The 14,189-nt window shown below is 38.5% G+C and overlaps 1 protein-coding gene across 3 annotated transcripts in view; it reads right to left on the bottom strand.

Annotated features, from left to right (window-relative positions):
• Nucleotides 1–14,189, bottom strand: part of prkn (parkin RBR E3 ubiquitin protein ligase) — a 286,452-nt gene that overhangs the window by 168,327 nt on the left and 103,936 nt on the right. For all 3 annotated transcript variants that reach the window (XM_079842894.1, XM_079842895.1, XM_079842893.1), the window contains one exon: nucleotides 7,161–7,279. In XM_079842894.1, the coding sequence (XP_079699020.1) occupies nucleotides 7,161–7,279 (119 nt within the window). The remainder of the gene's footprint in view (nucleotides 1–7,160; nucleotides 7,280–14,189) is intronic.

Consider the following 14,189-nt stretch of genomic DNA (forward strand, 5'->3'; position numbering starts at 1 on the left):
GGAGTAGAGCCGCTGCTCCTCCACATCGAGAGGGGTCAGCTGAGGTGGCTCGGGCATCTGTTCCGGATGCCTCCTGAACGCCTTCCCGGGAAGGTGTTTCGGGCATGTCCAACCGGGAGGAGGCCCCGGGGAAGACCAAGGACACGCTGGAGGGACTATGTCTTCCGGCTGGCCTGGGAACGCCTCTGTGTCCTCCCGGAAGAGCTAGAGGAAGTGTCCAGGGAGAGGGAAGTCTGGGCATCTCTGCTTAGACTGCTGCCCCCGTGACCCGGCCCTGGATAAAGCGGAAAAAGGTGGATGGATGGATGGTTTCTCTACCAAATATTTAGTTCTGCTTTTCTGATGTATCAAATACTGATGTCATGCAATAAAATGCAAATGAATTACTTAAAAATCATGCAAATGTGATTTTGTGGATTTTTGTTTTAGATTCCGTCACTCACAGTTGAAGAGTACCTATGATAAAAATTACAGACTTCTACATGCTTTGTAAGTGGGCAAACCTGCAAAATCAGCAGTGTATCAAATACTTGTTCTCCCCACTGTATACATTCTGTACGATCCAAATTATAATAATAAAAAAAAATTATAATAATAGTTTATGGAAATACACTGTACACTAATTTTTTTTGTTGTTGCTTTATTTGGCAAGTAATGCATTCAATTGGAAAAAAGACAGTTAAGACTTTTACATTTCAGATATACATTTCAAATAAATGCTGTCCTTTTGAACTTTGTATTCATCAAATAACCCTGAAAAAATACTTCCCCACTCCAGTAATAATCAAATAAATAAATTACATTTTAAAATACAATAAAACAAAAAAAAAATTATTTATATTCAAACACCTTACTGACCCCAAACATTTGAATGCTAGAGTAAGTTAGTGAATAACTGCAAATCAATAATTGATCTCAAACTAGCTCAAAGTAAAAGTAAAGTAAAATAGTATTTAATCCCAACTAACGGTGGCTTTTAATGCGATCTGTGTCAATGTTCTAGCATTGTACTGAACTGTGTGGAGCGCAGCAGGAAGATACAGCATTACCCCTGCCGCGTGTTGCAAGCAGGTGAGGCATTGTAATGCGATTAAATAATTAGTCTTTTTTTTTGTTTTGCTGAACTATTCCTTTAAGATAGGGGGAAACAATCGAATAGCTCAACTTGATACACAATGTTGTACGACAAATATTAAGTCTGAGATTAAGTCTGAAATGTAATATCTGTGGAGCTGGGGGTTTCATTACAATGGGAACACCCTGGATATTATAATTAAAATGTCTAATTAAAGCCTTAGGGCACGTTGAGATATTTATAATGCCAGCAATCTAGTCAAAACTGTATTTCTCATCATTGTGTTCTAGAGAGATGCAAGCCAAGGTTATTTTCTATTAATGTTCAAAGCTTAAAGAAACCATAAGCAGCAACAAGAAGCAGGTTTTTCCCTAAAGGCCTAATTCAGTGATGTAGGTTTTGAAGATCTTGGCGTAAAAGCGCCTAAATCTCACACATAAATCTGTTACAAGCCAAGGATGGATGTTTAAGCTAGGAGCTGCTGATAGAGATGAATGTTTTTGATTGAAAGTGCTGCTAAGTCCAATATCTCCAAAGGTCCAAATGAAGTGCTCTGACAGCGAGTGCATAAACTTTGCCGTCATCTCCTCCTCAGCATATTCGGAGAAAGTTCTCTGGAGAGAGTTAGATGAGAAGAGCTGGAACCCATTTCAGGCCCGAGGATGTTAAGAGCCAGACGCATCACAAGATTGGCATAGGAATGGGGTGGCACTGGCACAGAGACAGTGGACAAACAGATTCTACGCGCCGGAGACCACCGCGAGCAGAGAGAAAAGGCAGGTGCAGCTTAGCGACGTGTCAGTCAACCTTCCCAAACAGCGGCAGAACGCGGAGAGTTGGGAATGCTGCCCACGCACTGGGACAGAAAGTCCATACGGGCCGAAAGATAAAACAGGCCACGGGCGGAATTACAGAGGGATGGGGCTTATGACAGCCGTGTGGGGGCAGCGGGACGTGGGCTTGTGCTGTTCTGCATTCATACTGCAGGCTAAGAAGTGTCACTGTTAGTTAGTTATGAGACTCGGGGCAACAGAGCAAATGTTTCTGGTTACATTTTTTGTCTCAAAGCAAATGAATGTGTCCTAAAGAACGGCAATAATACGTTTTCCCCCTACAGTCATAACTCAGTGATGTAAGCTACAAAGTTCCCGCATTAGAATAACCCGTCACATCTTGTTTAAAATGTTGTAATTTAACAAATTACTAATGGGCAAATGACATCCATGATAAAGAAAAGCCATAATATGTGAGAAACATGTATGTACATGCTTGTATTTTTGAGAGAATAATGTTTATGCATAATAATAATAATAAAAAAAATACTTTTTAAATTAAGGCTTCAAAACACACAATAGATATGTGTTCACAAGCCCTTTGATTATTAGGTGTTTGTTTTTGCTTTACACTGATGTGAGACTCATTGAGCCTACTCATTCACATAAAACTATATTCATATACATTTTGTAAAACACTTTTTCTTTACTCAGGCCTTATGCGAGTAGGCGTGAACGAACCATGAATAATAATGTGATCACTCCTGAGAAACAAAGACCTGCATAATAAATGAGCTTTAGGTAGGCCTACTAGTTTTTAGGTTTACTAGATAAGTACAGTAACAGTAAAAAAAAAAAAAAAAAAAGTTTTCTGGGGGAAAAATCTAAATGTTTTTTACTTAAAGTTTTTACTTAAAGCAAGCTAAATTATCTGCCAAAAAATAAACAAGATTTCAATCCGAAATATTTTTGAAAGAACAGCTAAAAACAAAACAGTAATATTGTGACAATTGGTAATGATGAATGTTATAAGTAAAATATTTGGGATTTAAAACAACATAATGCAATGCAATTATGATTTCAAATAGTATCTGGTGACTTTAGGTTGATTGGGACACTTTTTCCCAGTCATTTCAATGGCGACTATTTTCTGATTCATTTGTAAACGATCAAATACACAAAATACTCAAATATCATTTCGAGCTTCAGTCAGAAACACGTGAAATGCATGAGCCAGCGCTAAGGCTATTGTCTGCTATATTGGTATCAAATATACTAATATATGTTTTATACCAGTCTGTTATACTATATCAAATATATTAAAAACATTGATTCAAATTAAGATACAATTTATACAAAACAAAATTCAGTTTAAAGAAAGCAATTAACTTTCTAAAAAACAAACAAAAAAAACAACAACATAGGGTATAATATTTAAACATCAATATGAAGCAAAATTCGTTTTAAAAACATTGATTAAAATTAAGATACAATTTATACAAAACGAAATTCACTGTAAAAAAAGGCAATTAATACTCAAATATAATTTTGATTTACATGATTTAAAACCTGACATTTCAACGTTTCTTTAGACATTTGTCTCATGTTTGTGTGTCAAGTTCTCACTAAGCTAGATGTCATTTTCTGAAGAGAATCAGATTAGACATCATTGACGATCATTTGACGGCTGAAGATCGCGAATCATGTTTGTTTCCCTTATTTTGCAAAAAGCACTACAATTTGTTTTTATTGTGACTGTACATAAAAAAATAGAAACTTAACAGAATATAATGATGTATAACACTTGCATGAATGATAAAAAGCGACAGAGTTATTTGAGTCTCTTTGGCACTGATAAGAAAAAAAGAGAGCCGATCGCGCCGGTGCGACCGCCGATTCGAGGGGGTTAAATGAGCAAATCACAAAAACATGCATTAAAGGGCGACCTGAATACATTTTGTGCGCAAAAAAAATTAAATAATGACTTTATTCAGCAACCTCTTCCACGTCATTCTCCTACGCTGTTCACGTATAAACACAGTGCAGCGCTTCTACGTCAAAACACTGGCTCGTCATTGGTGCACACATGAACAGCGTCGGCCAATAAAGAACCAGTGTTCTGACATAGAACTAGGAAGCGCTGCACTGTTTTTACTACACCAACAGCGTAGGAGAATGACGTGGAAGAGAAGAGATTGTTTTTTTCTGCACAAAAAGTATTCTCATTGCTTCATAACATTAAAGGTCCCACGGCGTGTATTTATTATTTTTATTTTATTTTATAATGTTTCCTGAGGTGTACTTATATTGTTAATATGATTTTTACATCACAAAATGTCATAATTTAAAAATAAAAGGCAATTTTTCCTATCTTGATATTACCCCTCTGGCTTGAATGCTCTGTTTCAAGGGGCGTGTCTGCTGTGAGGCTTCAGTGAAAACGCCCACTGTTGTGATTGGCTGACATCTTTGCATTTGAAATGAGTGTTAGATCTTGTGGCGGAGGGGGTGTGGTTTAGCGAGGTCTGCAAGCACTGCCAGAGAGAGACGCAGAGCTGGATAAAGATTGCTGAGAAAGTTTTATTGTACCGAGTCGTTGAGAGCGCAAGTTTATTTTGTTTGTATCTTAGAGTTCTGAATAAACACGAGTCCCAGTCACGCCGTCCCGTCTTCTTCCTCCTTATTCTACGAACTTTGTTACACATGTGGAACCCCTCTCGAATATTTTTACTACGTTTTTTTTTACCATTACAGCCGTCGAGATGAACGAATCATGAAAGTGTGGATTACAGCATTATTTTTAGATCTTTTCCCATCACATGAAAGGCTGCAGTGATGAGCATTGAGGACACAGGCAGTCTGTTGATTGCGTGAATGCAGTGATCTCGTCATTGCAACACATTTTCTCTCACAAAATGCTTTCACCACAACTAACAGCAAACACGACATCGATATGAATACAGTAAGAGCTTCGTTGTGCAGCATAACAGCGTCATTCATTATAACGGCAGTTTGGACAAGTGTGCACTGCAGATATACTCGCGACGTGTGATTGACAGCTTCGAGCATTATAAACAGAGTGTTCTTTGATCGCTCTCTGTAGTCTAATCATTTAAATAACAGATTTGTTTCATGCTAGTTACAGAAACGATGTGAAGTTGATCGTTTTAACGTTAGTCACTGGCTTGATTCACTGATGCATAAACAGTAGCCTATTAAACGATTTAGAAAGAAAGTCTGTGTGAACTTGAATGATTAGCTACACATCAGAAATAACTGATCACAGATCAGGCGTTAATGAACACTGTCACTCACTGTTTGTGGCAGTGCTGTCAAATCCATATGGTAAAAGTCTGTTTGTAAAGCCTGTGCTGACATTGCGGAACCAATCAATTTGAAATAAATGTTCTCCAAATTCTCAAAGCAGAGGAAGGGGAGGTAACCTTTCCCCGTATGACGACATATAGGGAAGATTCCAGATCGGCTCGTCTGAGCTGTCATTTTCTCAAAGGCAGAGCAGGACAGCCAGAACTCGGTTTACACCCATCAAAATTTCTAGCCACTTGGGGACCATATACAGGCTAGGGGAACTCATATTACGTTAAAAAAACCTCATAAAATGAAAATTTCATTCCATGGGACCTTTAAGGCTGAAGCACTGCAGTCACATGGATTATTTTAACAATAACTTTATTACCTTTCTGGGCCTTGAAAGTTGCAATGACTTTCAAAAATATATGTGCTCATTAATGTATATTTACTTCTTTCAAGTAATAAAGTATTCTCGTAAGTTTATAATATGCCATTGAAAATACATACGGGTAAGGGGTTCGGATGCGGGTCGCCATGTTGCCCCTCCATCTTGAAAGTACATTAGCCAAAGAGGGACATACCCGTAAATTCAAGCTTCGCCTTTCGCGTTTTAACACTCGATGGCACCGTGTCCAATGTGGACGAGGTCGAACTGGAAGCCATGTTAATCTTGGACTAAATCGGCCACCGTAGGAGTTAAAACGAAATCGGAATTGAGAAGAACAGAAACTAATATTCACTGGATGGTCATATACCTTTTCACCGCTAGATGGGGGAAAATCTCACACAGTGTAGCTTTAACTCTAATGGAGTTGGAAAATGAGCCTATTTTCAAAAAAAGTGGCGAGTTCCTTTAACAATGTTTTTCCTACCTTTCTGGGCCTTGAAAGTTGCAATGAAGTTGCTGTCTATGGATGGTTTAGAAACCTCTCGGATTTCATCAAATAGATCTTCATTTGTGTTCCGAAGATGAACGAAGGTCTTACGGGTTTGTAACAACATGAGGGTGAGTAATTAATGACAGCATTTACATTTTTGGGTGAATAAAACCTTTAAAGTATACTAGCTAGTTTATTGCTGCATCATCAAATTATTTTCATTGAACATGGATTGGATCCATTTAACATTCAACAGGCCAACATTATAAGAGAGTCTCACAAAGATAAAAAAAAAAATACCAATGAGACAACATGACAACAGAGGTTCAAAGGTTATTTTTGCTATCAAACTATATATGCTGACAAACTATATTTTGTAAAGATTTCACTTTGTTTTGGAAAGTTTTTAAATATTTTACCCAGGGAAATATGTTGGATTATGCAACAGAAATAAATGCCGTTGATTAATAAACGTGGTTTGTTATATCTGCCTTTTTCATGCTATAGTTGCTATAGTGATGGTTTTAAATTGATCGATATTCAGCTGGAGGAAAAAAGATCTTAAAAATATAGTCTTTGAATTCAACACCATTGTACACCATTGTCAAGGAAAGTGAAACACATTTTCTAATGTAATGAAAACGTCTAAATTTATAAAAAATAATAATTTTTAATATAACTGTTTAAAATAGGATAGCTGTTTAGCTCTTTGACTTTATGCCCCCTTTATGAATTCTAATTTTGATCTCATTCTTAAAAAAGAACAATATGTAAATACCTTACTGCTGGGTTACCTTAAGGCCAGTTATGGTATATATATATTTATTATTATTATATACCAGAAACAAGCTTCCATAAAATATATATACATACATATATATATACATACATATATATATATTTTTTTATGGAAGCTTGTTTCTGGTAATTGTGACTTCTTATCTCACTTTAGTAAAATTGGTTTACATCTCACAATTGATGTTCTCACAAAGCGATGTTGATCTTTATCTCAATATCCTCTGAACAACAAACAAACCAAAAAATGTCAGTAGTAATTTGGATGCAATGAATGTACCTGGTTAGGGCAAGCAATTATAGTGGCATATATGTACATATACATACCCTGCTGAGGGTAAGGGTGCCTTGTTTGCAGTCTCTGCACCGAACACGTAGTTTTCCAGGCTGGATGGCCTTGCAGACCGCCTTACAGAACACATAGAAACTGCTGTGGCCTTTAGTTTCTGTAAGAACAGCCAGAAACATAATAAAAACAAGCAATAAAGGTGAAGTGTGTGGTATGTTAAAAACATTTGGTCCGATTACAGTTTCTACTATCTCTGTGCACAGACAACTATTAGTAAGCCATTTGTTGGTTGACATCCTAAAGCATGTAAAAACTCATAATATTGCAAGTCGCCCAGCCACTTTATTAATATCTGCAACTTAAGACATGGTTTACATCACTTACCCATGATTATGTAAGTGATGCAAGAGAGTGAAATCAAATACTGCCTACTGAAGAAAAATTGTCTAACTTTTACATAAATCTTCTGACTGTAAATGTGCTAACACATACACTATTGCCAAAAGTTTTTAGGATGTCTGCCTTTACATGCACATAAACTTTAATGACATCCCATTCTTAATCCATAGGGTTTAATATGGAGTTGGCCCACCCTTTGCAGCTCTAACAGCTTCAACTCTTCTAGGAAAGTTTAAGAGTGTGTTTATGGGAATTTTTGACCATTCTTCTATAAGCACATTTGTGAGTTCAGGCACTGATGTTGGATGATAAGGCCTGGCTCGCAGTCTCCACACTAATTCATCCCATCAACTCGCTCATCCGTGTCTTTATGGACCGACGCTTTGTGCACTGGTGCGCAGTCATGTTGGGACAGGAAGGGGCCGTCCCCAAACGGTTCCCACAAAGTTGGGAGCATGAAATTGTCCAAAATATCTTGATTTGCTGAAGCATTAAGAGTTCCTTTCACTGGAACTAAAGGGGCCAAGCCCAACCCCTGAAAAACAACCGCACACCATAATCCCCCTCCACCAAACTTTACACTTGACACAATGCAGTCAGGCAAGTACCGTTCTCCAGGCAACCGCCAAACCCAGACTTGTCCATCGGATTGCCAGACAGAGAAGCGTGATTGGTCACTCCAGAGAACACGTCTCCACTGCTCTAGAGTCCAGTGGTGGCGTGCTTTACCCCACTGCATCCCACGCTTTGCATTGCACTTGGTGATGTAAGCCTTGGATGAGCTGTTCGGCCATGGAAACCCATTCCATGAAGCTCTACACACTGTTCTTGAGCTCATCTGAAGGCCACATGAAGTTTGGAGGTCTGGAGCTATGACAATTGGTGACTTCAGCACACTATGAGCCTCAGCATGCGCTGACCCCGCTCTGTGATTTTACGTGGCCTACCACTTCATGATTGAGTTGCTGTTGTTAGCTTTCACTTTGTTATAATACCACTAACAGTTTTCACGAACAATTTCACGAATGGACTTATTGCACAGATGGCAACCCACGCTTGAGTTCACTGAGCTCCTGAGAGCGAAACATTCTTTCACAAATGCTTGTAGAAGCGTCTGCATGCCGAGGTACTTGATTTTATACACCTCTGGCCATGGAAGTGATTGGAACACCTGAAATCAATGATTTGGAGGGGTGTCCCAATACTTTTGGCAATATAGTGTATGGAAAATATTCCTCAGCTTAACCTACCGAAATGGAAATATGGGAGTCAAAATCGCTATGTGTCTTGACATTTTGTAACAGGTGGCGTTTTATGGAGAGAGGGAGACATGTGCTATTTGTTATTAATAATGAGAAAATATGCATATGGGCAAAAAATTTAATTTTTTATTATAAATGATGAAAAAACAGTTTCATGGTAAGAAAATGTATTGCTGGTCAATTTGTCTGAACACTCCTTTGGTTGCAAAAAAAGTTCTCTGCAATCTTAAAAATAAATGTTCCAAAAGGATGAACAGGTTTGGGTCCTCCAAAGCACCTTTTGATGAATAGTTCACAAAAGAACCATTTTATTTTTCTTATTGTGAAGAACATTTGAATAGTTTAAAAAACCCTTTTCCACTATAATGAAACTTTTGTGCAATGGAAAGATGTGAAAATGGCCTTTCACTTTGGAGGAACGCTTTCATAGTTCCTATAACTAATGGTGGAAGTACCCGCTTTTTGGCATGTTCGCACCGCAGGAACTGGGAATGATTTTAGATGTAGGAACGCCTTTTGGGGGACTGAATTAGCTCCTATTTCAGAGTAGGATGCTGCCATCAAGAGCTATCGGAATTATTGTAAATATGAGTTTCTGGATTCGCCTGGACGTGTGAATGAGGCGGAATAGCGTCCATCGCGCCGCGCGAAACGCGTTTATCGCGCCGCAGGACCTCCAGACTTCTTTCCATTGACTTAACATTGAAATCACTCGCTCCTGACGCTCTTTTCGCATTTGGTGTGAACGCAGCATAAGGCTCGCAGTGTGAACGAAGTAATTATTTTTACATGATTAGGGGCCAAACACTGAAGGTGTGTGTATAAGCACCTATTGTAATCGTTGGCGTTCTTATTTTTCTTCAGTATTTTTTTTTTTTATGAAATTTGGCACACAGGTAGAGGACAGTCTGATCTGTCACCATAGCAAATTTGGAGTCTCTAGCTCAGGGATCCTCAAATCTGGCCCACGAAATCCACTTTCCTGCAGAGTTTAGTTCTAACCCTAATCAAACACACCTGAACTTGCAAATCAATGTCTCCAGGATCATTAGAAAATCACAGGTAGGTGAACTTGATCAGGGTTGGAGCTAAACTCTGCAGCGCATTGGCCCTCCAGGGCAAGATTTGAGGAAGCCTGCTCTAGTTCAATCCCTCTAGCGCTACAAACTGTCCAAAGTTGCACTCATATTTATGCAAATAACTTTTGAAACGTAAGGGCTAGAATTTTTTTTCCGTCATGAAAATCTTTCCGCCATTTTGAATTTTCCTAAACACCTACTTTTTCGAACTCCTCCTCAGCTGTTGCTCCGAATTTCACAAATTTAACAAGATCATCTTCAGACCATGGCGACAAAAATACATGGAATTCAAGTTGATTCGTCAAATCGTTCTCAAATAACGCGTAAACAAATTAGACGAAGAGCGCACCAAAATGAACATATTTTACGAAGGCATTGGCATATTATTACGATACTTGGTATGTATCTTCAGCACAATGTTCTGATGATACTCAAAGGGTTTTGGGGCAGCGCCACCTTGTGGTCAAAAGTTATAAGGACATTTCTAAACCTTCCAAACATTTTCAAACTCCTCCTACAGCGTTTGTCCGATTTTACCAAAATCTAATTTATGGACAAAAGGTTATGGATTTCGTGTCGATAGATGAAACGTTTTGTAAAGTGCCGCAACAAAGTTGAGGCATGATGCCAAAATGACTCAGAGGCTGTACCTGTGCTTTGGCATATCAACACCAAACTTTGCATGTGTTATTGTCACCTTGCTTGACCACAACACATCAATTTGGTCACAGCGCCGCCTATTGGTCGAAAGTGACTGTATTTATGATTTTTCAGCCAGTTTTCCCAAAATCATCTTAAAATGTTTAAAACTTTAGTTGCAGTTGGTCTGATGCCTTACCGTGTCTTCTTTGTGCTTGGCCCCTTGATTGCTGCTTGCAGCTATATTTTTAATGCATTTTATGTTCATTCTGTTTGGTGCTGAAATTGCACTTCACATAATTAAAGTGCATTCTTTTATTTAAGAACAAATGGGATGAGCAGACTGAATCTTAGCAGGCTTGTTTGCTTTTATTTCGTATCCCTTGCTTCTTGTCCTCTATTAGTTTACAGCTGTGGAGTGTTTTGAGCGGGACGTAAGTGTGTTGGTTTGAGCACTGAATAGAGAATAAGAACAAGGTACAGCAGCGCTTCAACAAGCCACCACAGTCCCAGGACAAAGAGCTCACAATCCAATTAGCCAGAAAAGAATATCCAGACATCTTCTTGGCATACGATTTAGTTGAGAGAGGACTTGTCCTATCAGTCTGTCCCATCCCAGTTTAAATCACTCATGCACACACACGCACACACCTGGGAGCAGCATTCTCATTAGAGCTAAAAGCATGGGGCACCGAAGAGGTACAAGATACCTTGACACAGCTGACAATAAATCGAGCGGAGTGGGTTTTATAAGACAGACACCCTATTATTTATGATTTCTGCATGATTCCTCCATTATGCTAATGCTTTTACAGGGAGAAGGGCCGGATAAAAGAGGTAGCGTGATTGGACTAAGTAGCCGAGTGGGCTGCTAGCCAGAGTGAGGTTGAAAAGGGAAGGGCGGGCAGAGGACATCTTGTAAAAGCGGCGCCATTGTGGCAAATGACAGCATCCACTTCACCAACCTGTGCGCTTACAAAAACATTCAAACACTCTCTCTGAGAGCTGCGTATTACTGCTGAAAAAGAGGTTGCAAAAGCCTCAGCGGTGCACAAACTAATGTAAATGAAAGGATATACAGTATTTACAAAGGAATTCTAGTTTACTGAAAGCATCATAAAAAGAACTGCTTCACGATTGCACAGGAAGCATGCCGTCCTTTTAATGTACTTATAAATAGCAATGGCAAATTTGTCATTGTGCAAATAATCTATATGGTTGGGCACAGCAATATATTTGCAGTGATTTAAAATAAATTACCACTGTGAATATCTTGATTGTAATGTGCTTTGTATTTGGTCATTACATTTCCTAAAGAGGGTGGCATTGTGACTTGAGTATATATGACAGCATTGAGATAAAGATTTGTCTTGGATTTAGACGTCAGCAGTGAAAATTGTGTTAGAATTGTTACGCTTGATTAAGATCCGGGAACCAATTTAAAATACAGTATTGTATTTTTATATTGGTGCATATGAAGATACAAAATAATTTGTCATTTAGTAAAAAATATGAATACATTTATTAATAATTTAATGGGAACATGGTTTGTGTGACATTAGCAACACATTATTAGCTGTTTGATAATGTAGTCGAGCAAAAGGCTAATTACCGCTAATTAATTACCGTTATTTGTCCGATGTTGTAAAGGGCGATAACACAGCATTTACCACAGTAACTTGAGTAAAGATGAGCGAGTGGATCTCAGAGCTGGTGTGAGTGAGTGGAGGCGGGGCTATTTTGCATATTCATGGATCCGCATATATATAAATGAAGCAAGGGTTTAGAGTTAGAGTTACATTCAAGCTATTTTAATGCATGAAGAAGTAAATTTGTCATTTTGGTGATCAAAGATGAGTTTTAAAGGGTTAGTTCACCCAAAAATGAAAATGATGTCATTAATTACTCACCCTCATGTCGTTCGACACCCGTAAGACCTCCCTTCATCTTCAGAACACAAATGAAGATATTTTAGTTGAAAGCTGATGGCTGAGAAAGGCTTCAGATAGGCCTCCATTGGCATTCAGTACATTTACACTCACAAGACCCATAAAAGGCACTTAAAACGTTGTTACAAAGTCCATCTCACCACAGTGGCTCTACAATCATTTAACGATGCGACGACAATAGTTTTTGTGCGCAAAAAAAATCGAAATAACACGTTTATCCAACTTGTTCTTGTCTTCCATGTGTGCCTCCACGACGCATGCGCGAGAATATGACGCAGATCCGGCGTTCGGACAGATGACCCAGAAGCGATTTGTTTACAAGCAGAGGAAGACGCGCGTATCTAAGCTGTTGAATTCTACATTGATCGTGCTTTAGGTCTCGGCGTAGTGCTCAAATGGGACTTAAGTGTGCATTTCATGGATTCCCGAACGCCGGCGCTACGTCATATTCTCGCGCATGCGTCGTGGAGGCACACACCGAAGACAATAACAAGTTGGATAAAGGTGTTATTTAGATTTTTTTTTTGCGCAAAAAAACTATTGTCGTCGCATCGTAAAATTATTGTAGAGCCACTGTGGTGAGATAGACTTTGTAACGACGTTTTAAGTGCCTTTTATGGGTCTTGGGAGTGTAAATGTACTGAATGCCAATGGAGGCCTATCTGAAGCCTTTCTCAGCCATCAGCTTTCAACAAAAATATCTTCATTTGTGTTCCGAACGGAGGTCTTACGGGTGTCGAACGACACGAGGGTGAGTAATTAATGACATAATTTTCATTTTTGGGTGAACTTACCCTTTAAGGGATACAATTGTTGACTACAGTTGAACTTTAACTAGATCTTTACTGTATTTTATAACAATGGAGTTGTTGGAGACAGTATTTGAAAATCAGCAAACATACACACCGCTTCCAATCACCTCTGACATGCCAAAATTACATTACGTTGCTTCTTGCTTGTCTTGGAACACTTTCAGAGTGAAATGTCCAGCGAGTGGCTCTATAAGCGTGTTCAGTTTTATCCAGATCATATGAACGTGAAAGGCAATGTTTTATTTACATTGATTTTTATACAAACTGCAGGAGTTTAGAAAAGAAATGCACAGTGAATAGTGCTAAAAGGTTAATGCTCTATAGTGTTTGGAAATAACGTAAACCCTAGTCTTAACCTAGCCATTTGTGTTAACAAAAGCAAACGTCTGAGCTTGGACTCGTAACCAAATCCTCCATTGTAAGTGCAGTGCTGTACCAGGTGAGCTACCGAGCAAGTTTACGATGTCAGAAAGAACATACATACGGAGCGGTTATGTGATGCAAATGTCAAAATGTAAATCATGCACTATGGTAAGTGTTTTGAAATCATAACATAGTATTGTGCAAGGAACAAATTTGTCTTTATTAATCAATAAATTGCATTGTCTTCACCTTTAGTAGTATTTAGAGCAACATTTGACACCAAAATAAAAGCAATAATAATAACAAAGTACACATTCTTGCAGTTACTATTTGTGCTTCTTCACTCTTATGAAGCACCAGCTCCCTAGTGAAAAAAAAAGTATGCTAAGTATACTCGCAGCCAGACTAATTATCAGTGTGTTAATGATTAGTTAACTTGAAGTGTGCTATTTTGGAACAACTCATTTTGTACTAAGTATATTTGAGTCGTAATTAAGTTGTGTTAAAGGAGACCTTTAAGTGTATTTAGTGTACTTTTACGTAGTAAATTGGAACTGCCACTGG

This window comes from Gobio gobio, assembly GCF_949357685.1.
Source record: "Gobio gobio genome assembly, chromosome: 18".
Taxonomy (NCBI): domain Eukaryota; kingdom Metazoa; phylum Chordata; class Actinopteri; order Cypriniformes; family Gobionidae; genus Gobio; species Gobio gobio.